Source organism: Ictalurus punctatus, chromosome 18 (genome assembly GCF_001660625.3).
Source record: "Ictalurus punctatus breed USDA103 chromosome 18, Coco_2.0, whole genome shotgun sequence".
Lineage (NCBI taxonomy): Eukaryota > Metazoa > Chordata > Actinopteri > Siluriformes > Ictaluridae > Ictalurus > Ictalurus punctatus.
This window is the reverse complement of record NC_030433.2, coordinates 3,238,594-3,257,500: the sequence shown is the minus strand read 5'-3', so window position 1 is coordinate 3,257,500 and position 18,907 is coordinate 3,238,594. Positions and strand designations below refer to the sequence as shown.

At 41.5% G+C, this 18,907-nt stretch overlaps 2 protein-coding genes and 1 long non-coding RNA gene across 3 annotated transcripts in view; 1 reads left to right on the top strand and 2 right to left on the bottom strand.

Annotated features, from left to right (window-relative positions):
* slc31a2 (solute carrier family 31 member 2) overlaps positions 1–1,786 on the bottom strand; it is an 8,018-nt gene extending 6,232 nt beyond the window's left edge. The window contains exon 1 of the mRNA XM_017492840.2: positions 1,435–1,786. The gene's annotated coding sequence lies outside the window, so the exon portion shown is untranslated. The remainder of the gene's footprint in view (positions 1–1,434) is intronic.
* A 409-nt stretch (positions 1,787–2,195) lies between these two features.
* si:ch211-282j22.3 (ER degradation-enhancing alpha-mannosidase-like protein 3) lies at positions 2,196–17,132 on the top strand. Its single transcript, XM_017493236.2, has 20 exons — positions 2,196–2,935; positions 4,720–4,765; positions 4,907–5,007; positions 5,254–5,293; positions 5,686–5,798; positions 5,891–6,044; positions 7,286–7,420; positions 7,578–7,683; positions 8,778–8,875; positions 8,993–9,118; positions 9,227–9,310; positions 9,427–9,510; positions 9,970–10,094; positions 10,925–11,090; positions 11,488–11,642; positions 12,174–12,294; positions 12,443–12,613; positions 12,737–12,902; positions 14,071–14,262; positions 14,635–17,132. The coding sequence occupies exons 1-20, from the start codon at positions 2,793–2,795 to the stop codon at positions 14,874–14,876; spliced, it is 2,568 nt and encodes an 855-aa protein (XP_017348725.1). The 5' UTR covers positions 2,196–2,792; the 3' UTR covers positions 14,877–17,132.
* On the bottom strand, positions 16,476–18,541 carry LOC128635349 (uncharacterized). The gene is made up of 2 exons (XR_008398329.1): positions 18,127–18,541; positions 16,476–18,010 (listed from the first exon to the last, which is right to left on the bottom strand). It is a non-coding gene; the product is annotated as an uncharacterized LOC128635349 (long non-coding RNA).
* Positions 18,542–18,907: the final 366 nt, after the last annotated feature.

The following is an 18,907-nucleotide window of genomic DNA, read 5'->3' as shown; positions in this document are numbered from 1 at the left end:
TGAGATGTTTTCACGTGCTGACAAAAAAAAAAAAAGAAGAAATTAATACATGGATGCATGGGTGACAGGAAAGGCACCAAATAGCAAGCAATTTAGGGTATGTTTATAAAAAATAAAATAAAAAGTTTGCTTTTTTTTTTTTTTTTTTTTTTTTTTAAATAAAGGGAACTTTTTATAAAGGCGAAAAAAAGTTCTTTGAAAAAAAAAAAAAAAAAGTCCACAAAAACAAAAAGAGTGCAAAGAATCTCGTACGGTGTGTTTATTAGGAAAGTAGGCACATTTTTCTGACCTACCGTTGCTGAGCAGCTTTTATCTTCTATAAACAGATGATAAAAGTGCACTGTTTGCATACTTAGTTAGACGTAACTTCTGACTCCTGCAGCCGAGTAAGCTATAGCACGGGTTCTCGAAGGGTTTCGGTCCGTACTCTATCAGGACAGATTTATTTCATGAACATTATGTAATCTGTACAATAATATCGTGTCTATTCTAGTTGTTCCTGAACTTTCCACTCACACAAGACGTTCGGTCCAACATTATTTCGAGTTATTGAGACCGGATTCAACCCATTCGATTCAAGAAAACCGGTACCTATGCAAAGAAATAATAATAAATAGAATAATTTGATAATTGTGGATGGCGATTTCCACCACAGTAACTAAACTGAAAAAGCACAGACAGCTTCATGGATCAACGTTTTAGGAACCGCTGATCTACAGGATCTACATGATCAAAACGAATCCAAATAATTGGAATCAATTTGACAAGTAAATAGCTTCTTGTTGTTTTTTAAAAAAAAATAATTCTGCTAACGTACACAGCTTAGTATAGTACTTCCTGTATAGTGAGCTTGTGATCATGGTTCCTGGGATGAAGGCAAAGCTGATTAGGGATCAATGAGGTTATGATCATAATTAAGGAGGTTGTGATCAAGATCAGTGAGGTTGTGATCAAGATCAGTGAGGTTGTGATCATAAGGAGGTTGTGATCATAATTAAGGAGGTTGTGATCAAGATCAGTGAGGTTGTGATCAAGATCAGTGAGGTTGTGATCATAAGGAGGTTGTGATCATAATTAAGGAGGCTGTGATCAAGATCAATGAGGTTATGATCAAAATTAAGGAGGTTGTGATCATAATTAAGGGAGGATATGATCATAATTAAGGAGGTTGCGATCAAGATCAATGAGGTTATGATCAAAATTAAGGAGGTTGTGATCATAATTAAGGAGGTTGTGATCATAATTAAGGGAGGATATGATCATAATTAAGGAGGTTGCGATCAAGATCAAGGAGGTTATGATCAAAATGAAGGAGGTTGTGATCAAGAGTCCACGACTGACAAAATGCCAGTGTTCAGGACCCTAAATAAAACCCATTCGGATCAAGCAGTGAATGCACTCAATATACAAAAAATAAACAATGACAAGACATACCTCTGAAACGACTTTTCTGGATCCTGCAGTGGAAAATGTGGCTTAAATCCCAGTGTTTGTTGTGTGATCGATCAGCAGAAAGTTAACTAGCTAGTTAGTTGGTTAGTTACTGTCTAACCGCTGCATTTCCTCGGCTTTATTTCTCACAAACTTAAGCAGCTCCGCAAACACAAATCAAGTCCCGTTACATCGTGACGTCGGACATTTCTCATATATTCATGCGTGATTTAAAACTAGCTATACAACCCACTTCTCTTAAAATCAATATAATAAATGTGCACTCTAAAAGTGTGCGAACTGGCTACAGCGTAACCTCGCATTCCTAAATAGATTTACTAACTCACTAAGGGGGGGATGCACGCTATATAAACAAACGTCCCGACTCAATGTGCATTAAATTGTTCGCTAGTCCCTAGATAGGTGCACTACGTAGTAAATAAACCCAACACTTCTACTGTACCCTAAGTAGTGCACTATAGATGCATTTAGAACGTAGCCTTCACACTGAGCCCGCCTTGCTACAGATTCGCCGCTCTCATTGGTTACTCATATATTACGATTTACATATATATATATATATATATTTGAGACATTTTATTAAATGTATAACATTTTAACAAATTAAATTAAATGCTATCTACAAAACAAGCGTGAATTACACTTTGTTATGACACGAAAAAATGTCGTATCATTTATTTCTAAAAAAAAATGTAAAAAATAAAATACAATTACATCATTTTAAATTCCACTTCCGCCTTTTCACGGAGTAAAGATGGCGTCAGTGTAAATAAAGTAGGTTGGAATATCTCGGGCTTGTGTAGACAGGTGGCGGCGAGTCTCTGGATCAGATTAGTCGACCCTTCTTGGAAATATGTGCAGCTAAGGGAAGTTGGACATGGAGTATTTCGGGAGTTTCATACAGCTGACGAAAATTCTCTGGAATATTTATCCAAGAAGGACTTTTCTCACTTCTTGTGTTAGCTATGAAGGTTCACGTAGTTAGCCTAGCCGTACACCGGCTTAGCAAGCTAGCTAGTGTCCTAGAGCAAAACTAAACTTTAACTAACTAGCTTTCTAATTAGTTTAGGCTAGGTTATATATATGTGTGTATATATTTATCTACTAGTCGTAATTTACACTAATTTCCCCTCAAGTAAAATATTTTTGGCTAGCTTTTATTCAAAAACTCTGAATACAGCTAACTGGGGGTTACAGCTGTGTTCTTTGACTGACAGGAGGGTTACTATAATGCTTATAAGGTGTTTACCTTTACTTCAGTCAAGTGAGTTTTTAGCAGAGAAGGAAAAACAAAAAAAGGTTGTTTCCCTTTATGGTCAGTGTGAAAATATCTCATTTTAATGGGTAAAATAGGTTCAGGGACTTCCAGCTTCAGCTGCTTGATCATGGTGCTGCTGGATGTTGCTCTCTTTGGTGGCATTTTGTGTGCAGTTGCTGCTCAAGATGGCCAGACAATGTCTGCTGAGGAAAAGTCCAAAATCAGGTACTTGGTTTGTTTTTCTGTTCCCCTCCCACTCTATTTTTATTTTGTAGCATTCGATTCGAAACTGAGACTCCTGACCACTCCATTCTCAGCCATAACAGTATGCCGTGTACAGGAAAGAATCAGTTGCAGGAATGTTCCCAGTAAAGGATGTGCATTAAAGGTAAAGTCCACCCTGAACGGATTTAAATATGCGTCTGTCGATAAAAATGATGACGTGTTTAGCGGATGAGGTTCGAGTTCATTGGACGGTGCTGTATTTTTGTTATTCCTGTGGGAAGTCTGGTTGTATGCCACGCTGATATCACAGTGTGACGGTGCCTACTATACTTCACGTGTGTCATTGATTACGTTTACACGGACAGCGATAATCAAATTATTGACCTTATTACGGAAGCTGGAGTCAGGGCGCCGGGTCAGCCGTGATACTGCGCCCCTGGAGCAGAGAGGGTTAAGGGTCTCGGTCGAGGGCCCGGCAGTGACCGCGCCTTCACCATTGACCCACCACTAACCCTAACCCTAGATAAAAGAAAATGTTTTTTTTCCCCAGATAATTAGAATCGCAGTAGAATTATGATACTTGATTACATCACACTAATATTTCCCCTCTGCTAGTACTCCATCGAATATCCTTTCATTACATTTAGTGCACATCTAAGCCATCGCTCTTAATTAATGACCAAACTAAACCCGAGTTTATTTACAGGCTTCCTTCTGTTTCATGTCTCTTAGCACATTTTAAGTGTACAGTGGAGTCTGAGGAAGTCGCATTGAAAGTTTTCCTTTTAAAACTGGAAATGAACAAGGTTTTCGAATCGCGAAGAATCGAAACCTAACTGTTACGAAGACAAAAAAGACGAGGATGTACCCGAGAGTCCGCACATCTAGGTCACTAGTAAAATGTACGCAAATTTTGGACTTTAACGCCTTTGTACAAAAGGTCACGTTTTTTTGTTTGTTTTTGTTTTTGTGTTTATTTTCTCCCTCTCCTCATTTTTCATTGCCGCATGCTAGCTTAACTGTCATTAAAGCAAAACATGTGACGCACCAAATACAATTTTTATTATTATTATTATTATTTGAACTTTATTGTAAATATTTCAAAAATCCTACTTTTCGCTCGAGTTGTTCTGCTGATAATGTAATTTGTAATGCAGAGAGTAGTAACAAAGAACGCATAATAGGAGTGTTTCCACTTTGCGGTTTAATACCGGCGTATTCTGAGTGAAAAATTCATCAACACGGCTAAGCAGAAGCTCTCGCGTCGCACTCGCCGTCCCCTTTAAAGAGCTCGTTTTGGTATGAAACGAAAACTCCGCCCACGATTTGCCTAGCATTTGCATGTTCTGTGCTGTGCGGCACAACTCCTCGTGGTTCACACAAACGCTTTGATTAAACCACAAGCATCTGTGCACATTCTGACAACACGACCACAGCGCACTTCCTGTTCGAAATGCAACCTTTGTGTTAAATGCTTCTGAACACGCATGGGCCGTTGAGGTCATAAGTTTACAGACGCCTCACAGGAATCTGCAAAGTGTTAATACGTTTAATAAATAAGAGGGATCATAAAAATTGCGTTTGGATTTTTTTTTTTATTTAGTTCTGCCGTGAATTAATTATTGGGTTTTTTTTTTTGTTTTTTTTTAAATAAAATTTTGTAGAACTTATGAACTGTATATACGACCTGTATTCGGAAGTTTATTATTGAAACGGTTAGGCGTACAGTATCGTTAGTAGATCAGTGACTTCTTGCTGTTGAAATCTCTTGTTTTGTGTTTTAGGGAACAGATTCTGGAGATGTTTGATCATGCTTATGGCAGTTACATGGTAAGTAATAGTGGAAATTTTTCCTGTTGTTGTGATTATTTACTTGATACAGGCCTGACTTCTCCTATGTGACCTTTTATTTTAGTTATTGTAGTTTTCACAGCAGTTGCTTGATTAATTTTTCCGGTCCCCCTGCTCCAGAAATACGCCTACCCAGCTGACGAGCTGATGCCACTGAGCTGCAGAGGGAGGGTTCGAGGGCTGGAGCCAAATCGTGGTGACATCGACGACTCTCTGGGAAAGTGGGTTTCACTTCCTGTCATATCAGCTACTACTGATATGAGTAGTCAAACTACTGAATGTTCTTGTGTAGCACCAGAAAGTAGTGAAAGTTTGCACAATCCACTGGTTTCAAAACCAATTACTTACAATGAGTAATGTGGAGAGAATGACGGCATTAAATCTTTTGCCGTAGTCTTTGGGTTCTTTATTTCCATCCACTGTTTAACGAGTTGTACATTTCCCCCACCCCTTTTCCTCCTTTACAGGTTCTCTCTGACTCTGATTGACACCTTAGACACACTAGCGGTGAGTAGTTTTACTCGAACGGAAGCGGCAGAGTCGGAAGAACTTCCCAGCCGTTCTAATTTACCCGCTATAATAGACAGGTTTCACCTAGGGGTTGTATTTATTTGCCGTAAAATACACTTGCATAACATCGCACGACCGCGTAACTGCCGTGATGTTCAAGATGGGGTGTTTACCGTGTGATGAACGCAAAGAGGCTAGTCACGAGAACAACGATTACAAGCCTCTCTACACAAATGCAAATCAGTCAAGCATACATTAAGAAAATATAGGCTTTGGGTTTCTCCCTCTAACATTTTTTTTTTTTTTTTTTAGGTCTTTCCAGTTTAAGTAATTGTGTGTGTGTGTGTGTGTGTGTGTGTGTGTGTGTGTGTGTGTGTTTTGTTGAACAGCTGTTGAACAGGATGGATGAATTTGAAGAGGCTGTGAAGAAGACGGTCACAGACGTCCGACTGGACAACGACGTGGTAGTGTCCGTTTTCGAGACCAACATCCGCGTGCTGGGGTACGAGTCACTGTTAATCAGAGTAGGAGTGTTTCTGGGGTACGTGGTGTTTCTGCGTGCCTGACGTCGACCTTCTTGTGCTGTTCTCGTAGAGGACTGTTGGGGGCGCACGTGATGGCTGACCTGCTAAAGCAGCGGGGAGAGAGGATGCAGTGGTACAGAGATGAGCTGCTGCACATGGCCAAAGACCTCGGCTACCGCTTACTACCTGCCTTTAACACCACCAGTGGCCTTCCGTATCCAAGGGTGATTAGCTGATTATAGTCCCTTTAAATGATTTGTGGAACTGTGACATAAGAATTGGTCCAAGTGTGTGGGTTTTATTTATTTATTTATTTGCTTGGAGCGTGTGTAAAACATCTGGGATTCTTAAAAAGTGTTCCTTTTGTGTGGAATGACATTTTAACGCGATATCCAGCGCCCTCTGGAACCTATTGGAGCGGCAAGGCCAGTTTCGGTGTTTGGGTTATACACTAAAGACATTTGGGTTTGAGATCGGAAGACGGATATGTGACGAGAGTTAGGGATTTCAGCTCTTATTTCCTGATATTTACATCTAGATGTGTTCAACAACATAGAACCTTTCGTATCAGATCACCCGATTTTTAGGCGAGCAAAAATGTAGGAACGGATCAGTCTTGAAAGTAAATAACACTTAATATTTGCTTGCATATCCCCTGCTTGCAATAACTGCATCAAAGTCTTTGAAACGCTGACGTCACTGAATTGTTGGTTTCTTCTTTTCTGATGCTTTTCCAGGCTTTTACCGCAGCCTCTTTCAGTTGTTGTTTGTTTCGGGGGGGTATTCTATTCAGGACGTGAAATGCACATGGAGTTGTGTTGGGTGCTGGTGATGTCGCTGCCTGTCGGTTTGTGGTTTTGTCTTTACGGCTCTCGCAGTGTTTGTCATCAGTTGTTGTTTTACCTTGGCCGATGCTTTCGGTGTCTGTTGCTCAATACACCAGGGTTTTTTTTTTTTTATTATTATTTATTTCTTTTTCTGGACATTGTTGTATTGCCTATGCTCCAACGTTTGTGCAGTGCCTCAACGACTTCCTTTTCTCCCACAGACAGCTCTCTGATCTTCATGTTGGCTTATCTCTTTTTAACAACAAACGCCGTATTCACAGGTTAAACCGAAGGCTGAAACCAGTAGTAGATGTTCAGAGCTATTTATTGTTTAAACAAATCAATCTAACAGGACACACCTGGGTAACAAGAAACACCTGTCGGTCACAAGTATTTTTGCTCGCCTACAAATTGGGTGGTCCGATACAAAATGCTCACTTAACACCTCTACATATAAATACCAGGATATAAAAGCTGACATAGTTTTAAACTCTCTCCTCATCTCATCTTTTGATCTCAAACCCAAATGTCTTCAGTCAACAAGTAAAAACCAATGAGTTGGCCTTGCGGTTAAAATAGTTTCTGAGAGGGGACCGTAGCTGTAATATTAATATCTATTCTTGAATGTGTCCATCCAGGTGAACTTGCGCTATGGGGTTCTGAACCCTCTGTCCCGCACAGGCACAGAGACGGACACCTGCACCGCCTGTGCCGGGACCATGATCTTAGAGTTCGCCGCGCTAAGCCGACTCTCGGGGGAATCCGTCTTTGAGGTGCTGAGCTCAGGCATTGTCTCTCAGATCACTATAGGCTTATTGTGATATTAAGTTCATGCAAACCAGCTTCACAAGACAAAGGGTGTTTTTGTTTTTGTTTTTTAACATCTCTGTTTTGACCTAGTGACGTCTGAAACTTCTCTGTCCTCGTCAGGAACATGCACGGAAAGCTCTGGATGTCCTCTGGGAGAAGAGGCAAAGAGGGAGTGACCTTGTGGGCACGGTTATCAACATCCATAATGGAGACTGGGTCCGCCGCGGTGAGACTAAACGTTTGACTAGGTTTATTATAGACCGTCGTATGCAAAAGCTTGAGCACTCCTTGACAAATTGACACCATTTTCTTGAAAAGAAGTAAACGCCCCCTCTGTAGGGAACAATTCCTAAACATGATCCACAATTTAAAAACATACCAGTTATTACATCAACAAATCAGTGGCGCCCAGGACAAAGCAGGTTTTATGTCCGGACTATTAGCGTTTTATTCGTAGTCGCCCGGCGAACTTCCTGTTGATATTTGCGATACAAAGTTTTTACTTGGTATGCGTGTTTAAAAGCAAGGCACTTCAGGACCATCCATCGCACCTCACCTATAGTATGCCAGTCCCACCCGAATCCCACCCCCTTTTGCGATCCACACATCACCCAAGGCTCGTTCCAGCTGACTCTAGAGTTTCTTTTTATTTATTTATTTATTTACACTAATTAGTGTGCACAGATGACAGCCGGGAATAAAACTGCTGAAACTGAGCAAAATATAATGGAACAAAAATAACTCTTCTGCAGTGAAGCATACCAAGAGAAAACGAAGACGCTAGTATAATTCGATTAATCTTTGTAAAAAGACTTTATTCCCTAGGAATTCTTATTCTTTTCTCTTAATCTGCCTCAATATGCTAGCTAACTTCAGTTGTGCCCAAAAGTTTGCATACCCCTTGCAGAATCTGCTAAATCTTAATTGCAGATAATTGCAGATTCTGCAAGGGGTACGCAAACTTTTAGGCACAACTGTATCTTGCTATATGTGATTAGATTACTTTACCACTTTAAAGCCTAGTCACGTAGGGATGTTTAGGCAACCAACAGAAGGAACTGGGCAGCACACCGACGCTTCCACTTGCTCAGTGGGCTAGATAATAGATATATCGTTTGTTTAACCGAGCTCGAGCACCCTGCTAGTCAGTCCTTTATCCATTTGCCTCCTCAATTGTATAATTCGTAGGTCATCTTTGTACAGAATACGTGAGCGCGAGTGTTTGAGAATTTCTACGCTCTCATTTAAATGAATTGACACTTCTTTTTTTTTTTTTTTTTTTTTCTCTTTTCTTTTCCCCTCACTGTTTTCTCTATGTAGATAGTGGTGTCGGAGCTGGAATAGACTCTTACTATGAATACTTGATGAAGGCGTATATTCTGCTGGGAGACAATGTATACCTCGAGAGGTTCAACACTGTAGGAATGACACTGTCACACTTCTGTTTAGACGGTGGTATTTTTAAGCACGTGTCATTTGAGTGACGCCGTTTGTGTGTGTGTGTGTGTGTGTGTGTGTGTGTGTGTGTGTGATAGCACTACAGTGCCATAATGAAGTACATCAGCCAGCCGCCTCTGCTGCTCAGCGTGCACATGCACAACCCCACGGTGAACGTGCGCAGCTGGATGGACTCCCTGCTGGCCTTCTTCCCTGGACTGCAGGTCGGCAGGTTCACTTTGAGATCCATGAACAAATGTTTTTTTTTTTTTGGGGGGGGGGTTTGCACTGGTATTTAAGAGTATTTGTCATTTTCTTTATTTTGCACACAGGTTCTAAGGGGAGATCTGAAGCCTGCTATAGAGACCCATGAGATGCTCTATCAAGTCACCAAACAGCACAAGTTTCTTCCTGAGGTATCTCGGTGCCAGTTCATTTAGCAGACTTCATTTGCACATACTGCACACGTTACCTCCCGAGCTACTGTGCGTTATCTCGCAGCAGATAAAATGTCACCGCTCTTCTTTTACAGGCTTTCACCACCGAGTTCAGGGTCCACTGGGGTCAACACCCTCTGCGGCCAGAGTTTGCCGAGAGCACTTACTTTCTGTACAAGGTAAAGGCATGTGCGGTTTCGAATACAAATCGGTACATGTACACTCGCACTAAGCAGTGGATCTGCAAAGACGCCTGGAATTTAACCCCCGAAAAAAATTGAGCACATTTATGCTGTTCCGCTATCTTTTTGTCTTTGTTACTCGAACTGTGACCAAATGGAGAAAAGCGCTCGTCTTCGAGGGTAGCGCAACATGCAGTTTAAAACCATAAAATATATTAAACATTTACCAGAAAGTGACTTCACGGCTGACTTATTCGCAGGCTGTAAGTCACGAGTTACTGCACGGACTACAAGATACTCGATTAGCTGTGCGGCTGTCTTCCTACCACTAAACTAACAGCGTCACTTCTTGAACTCATGATCCTGAAAGACATCTAATTCTTGACTGATGTATATTCGTTATTTTATACATGGAGCATCACAGTGTCACTTTTTTTTTTTAATCCTCACTCTCAGGCCACAGGTGACCCGTATTACCTGAAAGTGGGCCAGTCTATAGTCGAGAAGCTGAACACTCACGCGCGGGTCCCTTGCGGCTTTGCTGCTGTGCAGGACGTAAGGACCGGGACACATGAGGACAGGTGAGGAGAGACACTCATGGAGGAACGTAATAACAATGTCACCCGGCGTCACGTTTGTAACTAGCACAGTTGCGTGTTATGTTTATTTCAAACCGATTAAGCCTTGTTTGCTAGCCTTTCAGTTAAACATGCAATATAAAGCAGGAAGTACGCGTCACTTTTTACACGTACGCTAGGAACAGCGTACAGTACGCGTGACGCAAATTTCGTCATCAGCAGAGTATGCGCGTACTGTACATGCGCCGCCCGATTTTTATTTTATTTATTTGTACTTTGAAAGTGCAGGTCGCACATGCGTATTTAAGTCTTTTGCACTATTTGGTTGTTCCACAAGGTGGCAACAGTGAGCCAGGGCCATTGATTCTCAAGGTAGTTGAAGACTAAACAGAAGAGATGGAAACGAGTGCAGGTTTGAAAGTACCCGCATTAGTATAATTCTAGCCTTGGAGTATAAGGATTTGTATGCGGGTGCTAATCGTGGCGAGAGATTGCCCAAGCATTGTTCTTCGTGCTGTTGTGATTCTTCTTCGTTGTCGTCTTTCACACCAAAACACCTGCTTTACTGCTCTGTACTGACTCTTGTAGGCCAGGAGGGGTAGTGCAAGTTGTCGTAATGTGCATGCGTCGACCACCTGTATACGCGTACACGTCAAATGAAGTATACATCGAAAGGCTATGCGTACGACTGTTAAAATAAATAAATAAATAAAAACGAAGTATACTGGAGGCTTAATTTAACCATGCTCAATCTTTAATGTGCATATTACATTGGTAGGGTTGATGCGCAGCGTGAATCCGCTTGACTTTGTGAAACTGCTTTGCATTTCCAGGATGGATTCCTTCTTCCTGGCTGAGATGTTTAAATACCTCTATTTGCTCTTCTCGGAGAAGAGCCATTTACCTTTTGAGATCGATGACTATATCTTCACCACTGAGGCCCATCTGCTCCCAGTCTCTCTGTCTAACGCACAGACTCCCTGTAAAGGCAACAGCACGGTAAACTTGACATTTAGATGCGATCGTGATTTCTTTGTTATCCACCTTACCCGTCAGAAGTTTGGAGACGCTCAACCGGAATGTTTCTCATGACCTTAAAGTACCTTTTGATCTGAAGGTGTATGATAAAATGTTTGAAATCAATTATAAAAATAAAGGGTGAGTGTGTCTAAACTTTTGAGCGGTAGTGTGTATATGTTTGATTTCTAATATTATGTCTTCTCATTTTATTTCATGCCGAGTTGTGCTCAGCTATTTTATGAAACATGCCGTGTCCGAGTACGCGATGTAGGCGTGCATTTTACATGATGCTAAACCGAGAGCTATAAGCGTTCTGTACTGGTGGTACTTAATCGTGTATGTTGTAGTTGCGTGATGTTAATGTTTGTGTTTTCAGCGCCTTTACACTGCTCCTGAGGAGGACATGTTTACATTTGCTTGCCCCAGTGCTCAGACCCTGTTCCCTAATAACCCCTCCTTCGCGAAGACCATCAGGGACCGTTACAAATACCTCACTGGGGTTGGCAGGCCACCCCATACTTCTTCTGTCAGGTAAGTCCATTCATCCTTGAAATGCAACTCTTAAATGCAAGCCCAAACAGGATTATACCACAACATACGCCGGCTTATTTTATATCGTGGATTCTCGTTACGTCTCGTGGCTTAGTGGTTCGCACGTTCGCCTCGCACCTCCAGGGTTTAGGGGTTCGGTTCCCGGAGTTTGTGCGTTCTCCCCGTGCTTCGGGGGTTTCCTTCGGGTACTCCGGTTTCCTCCCCCGTCCAAAGATATGCTCAGTAGGGTGACATTTACGCAATGTGCGATCGTGCACTGCGACGTGTTGGCACCCCGTCCAGGGTGTCCCCCGCGTCGTACCCCGAGTTCCCTGGGATAGGCTCCAGGCTCCCCCGCAACCCTGTGTAGAATAAGCGGTACAGAAAATGGATGGATGTTACCTCAAGGATTCTTGATCCAGCATGATATTTGAATCTTTAGGCTTAGTGCAGATGAGAAGTGCAAGCGTCGACCGGCTCAAGTGTGAGAAGTGTCCTTTAACCCCCCCCCATCTTCTCCTGCATGCTCAGGGGGATCGAACTCCCTCTTCATGACACTGGAATCGAGCCGGTCGAGTTCCTGAGAAGCATGGGCATCTCTCTTACCCCTCTTGCAGAAATGGCAGCGGCCAGCGGCGGCATGGTGACCCACGTAGGTTCCCCTTCCTTTTTTTGACTTCATTCACTTTCCTCTGTGAACACCTTTTTTTATTTATTATTATTATTATTATTATTATTATTATTATTATTATTATTATTTTAACACCCATTCATGCATGCATTCTCACTGTGGTGTGAAGGACACCCAGAAAGGTGTGTTTAGAGTGAGGCTGGTAGCTGAGGTCAGCCATGAAGAAGAGGAGGTGGTGCCACTTATCGTGCAGCTCATCTCCCCTCCGTTTTTGGGGAGAACAGTCCTGACAGCGGGGCCAGCGAAATTTGGAATGGACCTCACCAAGCAGGAGCATGGGGTGAGCGAAATCAGGAGGGTGGTATAGAGTTCAGCCTGATTGTTTGCATGTATTTTTGGATGCATTTTTAATTTCTCTCTCTCTCTCTCTCTCTCTCTCTCTCTCTCTCTCTCACACACTTAGGTCAAGGGTAGTATAGTAAAGAGCATTCCATACACAGCGTGTGGACACATAGAGAATGCATTGGAGCTGCAGGGCCACGTAGCCGTCGCTCTGAGAGGAGACTGCATGTTTGCCGCTAAAGCTCGACGATTACAGCAGGCGGGGGCCATCGGAGTCATCTTTATAGGTGAGCTCGGCTACTCGTAATATTAAACGGTTACGGGAAATCCCTGCGTTCTCAGAACTTGTTTCACATGTATTGCTTGCTACTTCATGGTGGGGTTTTTTTTCCTCATATATATATTTTTTTTTTTACTCATCAGGCAAATCACATGTCCCTGTCATTTTGAAGATCATTATAGATATTTGAATATTTTTATAAGTTAATCTGTAATAAAGGGATTATTTTTTTAAAAAAAAACATTTTATGTATTTAGTATGGTATTATAAAGTATAATCAAACATTTTCAACGGCAATCCTCTCGCTCTGTTTCCAGTAATATAGAGGAATAAAAACGGCACATTCCAGCAAAATACAGGTGCATCTCAAAAAATTAGAATATCGTGGAAAAGTTCCTCTCGCCACCGTAATTTAATTTAAAAAATGGAACACATAAAGTGAAATATTTCAAGCCTGTTTGTTTGTTTGTTTGTTTGTTTGTTTGTTTGTTTTAATCTCGATGATTACGGCTTACAGCTCATGGAAATCAAAAATCTCAATCTCAAAATATTACAATTAAGAATTAATTTACAAAAAAAGGCTTGAAATATTTCAGTTTATGTGAAATGAATCTAGAATATATGAAAGTTCCATGTTTTTAATTCAATTCCAGAGTAGAAAAAAAAACACAATCTTTTCCGCTATTTATTTGTTTATTTATTTATTTATTTCGATGCACCTGTGTGAACTTTGTGTATTACTAGACGGACCTTCTTTCTCAAGGCCTCTAGTGGAGAACAAATCATAAGCCTCTGTAACATGTGTTTTAATACGTGGGGGACAAGGGATCTCTTTCTTCATGGTGATGGAGTTTATAATGCTGTTTAGGTGCATACAAGTGTGTTGCTTTTATAGGGCATTAATGTAATCATACAACAGTGCTCAACAACCCAGCATAACATTGCTACACAGAACCATTATGTACAGTGTTTTCGCATCAGAAATGGACTTTCTGCAGTATGGATTCTGACCTTGGTGCTCTTTGCCCTGGCCTCTATCGATCTGCTGACTGCGTCTTTCTGACATCCTGTGAATGAAGGGCGTAATATATCTAGTATTTAAACCATCAACCCGAAACTCTATTAACCATTCCTGTTTTTTATTTATTTATTTATTTCTTCTCTCTGTCTCTCAGATCAGCGAGAGGACAGCAACAGTGCTGAGACCCCTCTGTTCCAGATGGTGGGAGACGGGGAGTCTACAGAGGACATCACGGTGCCGCTGGTCTTCCTGTTCAGCCGAGAAGGGGCCATTCTGACCTCTGCCCTGCAGGAGCACCATAACGTAGACGTCCTTCTTCTGCCTAAGGAGAGACAGCTGGGGAAGGGTATTGAGCATTATGGAATTTCACATTATGTCAAACTGTACTTCAGTTAACAGTCATTTCCAGCTTTAATCCTTTTTAGGCTATACCGATAATGGAGAAGATGAGTAAATCAGTGTAGTAAATGAGCAAAAGTGTTTCTATATAAACGATGTGCTGCGCAGCATGGAAGCTCATGTCCATCAACAGAGCCCTTCTTATAGCTCAATGACCAGCCTCCCTTGCGTCGAGTATGCTATGTACATTACGTTTTTACATTTAGGGCATTTCACAGACGCCCTTATTAACTTGAGTATTATAAACACTCCCATTGTAGGATTAAGCCTTTTTTTTTTTGGTCTTAATGCTACAATTTTTCCGTCCTTCTTTGCACAGAAAAAACCGAGAAACTGAACATCAAGTTCCGGCTGGCCAAAGAGGACGAGCACGAGGAGACGGCGGGAGAGAGAAATACCTTCCGGCTGGTGCTGGAAAGAAAGACGGAGCCTGCGGTAGAAGCTGAGCAAGACACTGTGCCGGAAGAGGCAGAGTCCCAATCCCAGTGTACGGTGTTCTCTGCAGGGGAAAACCAGGAGCCCTGCAGTCCAGAGAAGAAACATCTCGAGAGCGGCCCATGATGCTGGAATCAGATTAGTACCTCGGCGTTTTCGTCCGTGTCCGTGTCCTGGTCGCCGCTAGACTGTCGGCCGATCCAGGATCGGAGAATACAGCAAGACCTGGTCCTGACCGATCGAGCTTGGTATACACCCAGTCTCGCATGGACTGGACAGGGTTTCTCCTCCCTTATATTGAAGAATGGGGTCAATTTTGTGTCATTTCTAGTTATTTGGACAATGTACGGTATAGAGCGAGTGGGAGAGGTATACAAAGCTGTATTCTTACTTCCTTCTTATTTACTGCCATGGCATTCATGTACTGTAGTGGTTGGGATTGATTCATCTGAGTGATTAACAGGTGAAAAAACTCATGGTTAAGAGGTGGGTAGTGAGCTACAGTAGGACACACTCAGGCCATAACACTTTGTTTGTTTTTTTTTGTTTGTTTTTGTTTTTTCTCCATTAGCATTTATTCATTTTTGTCATTAAGGATCCATGAAACAGCGAAGGGTTTGTTTGGCGTTCTGTTTAATCGTTTACTTATTTTAATGAGGATGCTTGAAATCCACGCCATGACTCCGGCCACCCGTGACCAAACCAGAAATATCAGAGTTGATCTGTACTTGCCAGCACGCTGAGCTTTTTTTTTTTTTTTTTTTTAAAGTTGAACCACATTTTATTTTTCCATACTGAAATCAGGGAAACTAAAGTGCTAAGCCTTGAACGTTTGTACGTCCGTACGCAGGCGTAACGTCCATACGATGTGCGTATCTGTGAAGAAAGACTGCGCTATGGACGGCCCTTGTGCCAGCACTCTGTGTCCATCGTTCGTATACCGCAGACGCGTCCGTTCCTCTCTCACGGAACGAACGTCGACGGGAGTTTTTGATGTTCAGGTAGCCGATGATGGTTCTCAGATTTGTTTTTCGAATTTTACTTGATCCTTTTCCAGCATTCCCGGGTTTCCTTCTCTCCACTTCCGTTATATGTCCTCACATTAAACACTAAATTGACTATTACGTTGTTAAGACCTAGATCGGGGGTATACAACGAAATTTAAGATGCAGTTGCATAAAATACTTTACCCGAAAAGGTCCAGATAAGCGCCTAACGCGGCCGGACGGTGACGAGTTAGCTTTTAATTCTTTAGTTTATCGCTATAAGTAAGACTATTTAAAGTGGATACGTTTTGTTCAGCGCTTTGCGGTCTCACTTTTATCTAGCGTCATGGACTCTGAACAGATGAATCAAATCTGTTTTGAATCTGATGCTTGGTCTTTAACGTTGTTTGTTGTTGCCTTTTTTTTATTTTATTTTCTTTTTTTAACGAGCATGTTGTCAGTTCATTAATCTGACCAGAGAAAATCTGTGAAGCCGCTCTGTTTTCAGAGAACCCTGTAGCTAGTCTCTGGTCTGATGAGCTGCCTTCAGCTAAATAATTGGCATAAATGCGTATAAGTAACATCTAAGGATCTGCTATTGTTTTCATGTTTACGAAATTAGAGTCACTGAGCTATAGCCGTCTCCCCTCCTCCCCCCTTAAGTTTATCAGTTCTGCTTCAAATATTTATTTCAGGCCACCGAAACGCAACGTCGGGTCCAAGTCCAGATCACCTTCGGCCAGTCGATGACCCCTGGTCTAGAGGACGAGCGTAGGACAGGAGTAGATCAGGCATCCAGCAGCTATTCTAATTACACAGAGAATGCTCCTGCATTGCCATCAGCTGTGTACACACGCCTGTGTGACGCTGAAAGCAAGGTACGATCATGAAGTTTCCTGCCTTCCTGAGAATACCATACTAGCCAAAATTGGATCGGTGCATCATGTTATTTCTTAACGCTCACATTCGCACGTACGGGTGCGATTGGATTGCTGCAGCCGTTCTCAAGAGGATGTCCTGCATTTCTATAAAGGGCTCGACGAAGATTATTTTACTACTCCAAGCTGACGCATAACCTATAAATGAGATATTTATTCCTTAATATATTTTATATATCATGGCATTGTTTATTGTTCTTGGGGAATGTTGGTTTTAAAGGCAAGCTGAGCTGCCTTCCAGCTGATGTAAGTGCCAGTGTGATGAGAGACCTGTTTTTTTTTTTTTTCTCCCTTCCCTTCCCCTTTCTCAGGTCTGTTATTATTAGTGTATTTTCTACTTGTTGAATGAAATCAAGTTCAGTTTGTAAACGGGTGGAGAAGAGAAAAGGATTCGATTTAAAAAGAACAATAAAATGAATTTAAAAAAAAGTGATTTTATGAATCACTTAACACCGTGACTCATTGCGATGTTCCGTCTTTTAGCGCTGAGTGATTATTCATACCGCAGAACAGCCGCTAAGCTTGTCCCTTAGGTAAATTAGTCACTCCAGTCTAAAATCAGTTAGCGTTCTAAAGATAGCAGAGACCCGCCGGGCGGCGCTGTATGAATACTAACAACTATACACGGTTAAGGTTTGTCTGTTCTATCAAACTGCGATGATACCTGTGATTTGTAATTACAATAATAACATGGCGAAAGAGTTTCGTCCTCCCTGAAACTTAAGGATGTGATTCAAGAAGGACAAGAACAAGGAGGGTGAGGTTATAGAAGATGACACCCTGACGCTGAAGTGAGAGAAAATGGTGCATGGTGTCAAGAACTTTAAGATGCATGAAAGATGTGCTTTTAAGTTCGATCTCACTTAACCGCTGTACTTGAAAGTCATGAAATTTTATTTGAGATATTCTTATCAAAATAACTGAGGTGTTTATAACCAATGCATAACTTTATCGCCTATATTTTTCATATAGCATAATGTACATTATACACTCCGTGGTCACTGCATATGTATTTAGGTTACATTATTTTGCATCATCTATAGTACACAAGCAGCTGAAAGCAATCAAATTGTGACCATTTGTGAAGTGTAGCAGGAAAAAGTACAGAAGTGGTATTGCGGCATCATCCTATGGTGATGTCCACATTCCATCATGGTGAAAAAGTTAACATGGTGATCACGCCTTGCAAAGTGCGTAGGGAGGCCATTGTAGGGGAATTTACAGTTAAAGACCAAGATGGGACCAGATAGGATCACTGAAGACCAGAACAGTTTACTGAAGAATAGTTTGCAGGTTCTTCAGCAGAAAGTCGTTCAAGAAGGTGTTCGTAGATGCTCTGCGAACACACTCATTACATCACCAATTATACTTTCACACGATCACTAAACTAGTCATTATGTCCTGTTAAATGATCCTGATTGGTTAAGGCATAGATAAATTTAGAAAATTTACACATCTGGCTGTGCGTCAGAAGAATGTCTCCATCGATTATCTGGACGTCAGTCATATTCTGGTTTTGGCACACTGTGAACTACTGACGTCATCGAGCTGAGTTTTTAGGCTTCGAGTCGTCTCGTCAGACGATCGGTTCCGCTCCGAACATCCTGTGACAACAGAGTGCACACACACACACACACAAAACCACAACACTCCTCAAGGCTGGATCTGGTCGAGTTATAGCTCTGACCAGGAAGCTTTCCCTAAACATACTGATTAGATATACTTCCTCTCAGTAAGAAGTTCAGACAATATTCCTCATTATTCTGTAGTGATTGAAGATGAAAAGCAAAGTAAATTCTTTAACTAAGAATAGTAAATCTCATAAGCTTGAAGAAGCCATTCAGATCATTTAATATAATAATATAATCATATATATGATTATATTATGTGTGTGTGTGTGTGTGTGTGTGTGATAATGAGTCTTTATTTATCACATATACATATGCACAGTGAAACTGCATATGAAATTGTATTCTTCACATACCCCAGCATGTCAGGAAGTTGGGGTCAGAGAGCAGGGTAAGCCATGATACAGTGCCCCATGGAGCACAAAGGGTTAAGAGCCTTCCTTAAACGTTAAGCCACCACTTTGCATCCCTAAGACATTCTGTTATGTATTTTAATATACATTTTAGTATGGTAGTATGCCGTTTACATTTTTAGTGTTCTCACCACTTTTATCGACATAGCCATTAAATATAGCCTATTTTCTGATGACACTATTGATCGTTTA

Bases quoted from the DNA above. Each gene is read 5' to 3' on its own strand.
- si:ch211-282j22.3 (XM_017493236.2), top strand. From the start codon at position 2,793: ATGGGTAAAATAGGTTCAGGGACTTCCAGCTTCAGCTGCTTGATCATG. The intron at 4,766-4,906 runs GTAAGTAATAGT...CCCCTGCTCCAG, and splicing joins ATGCTTATGGCAGTTACATG to AAATACGCCTACCCAGCTGA. The intron at 9,311-9,426 runs GTATCTCGGTGC...CTTCTTTTACAG, and splicing joins AGCACAAGTTTCTTCCTGAG to GCTTTCACCACCGAGTTCAG.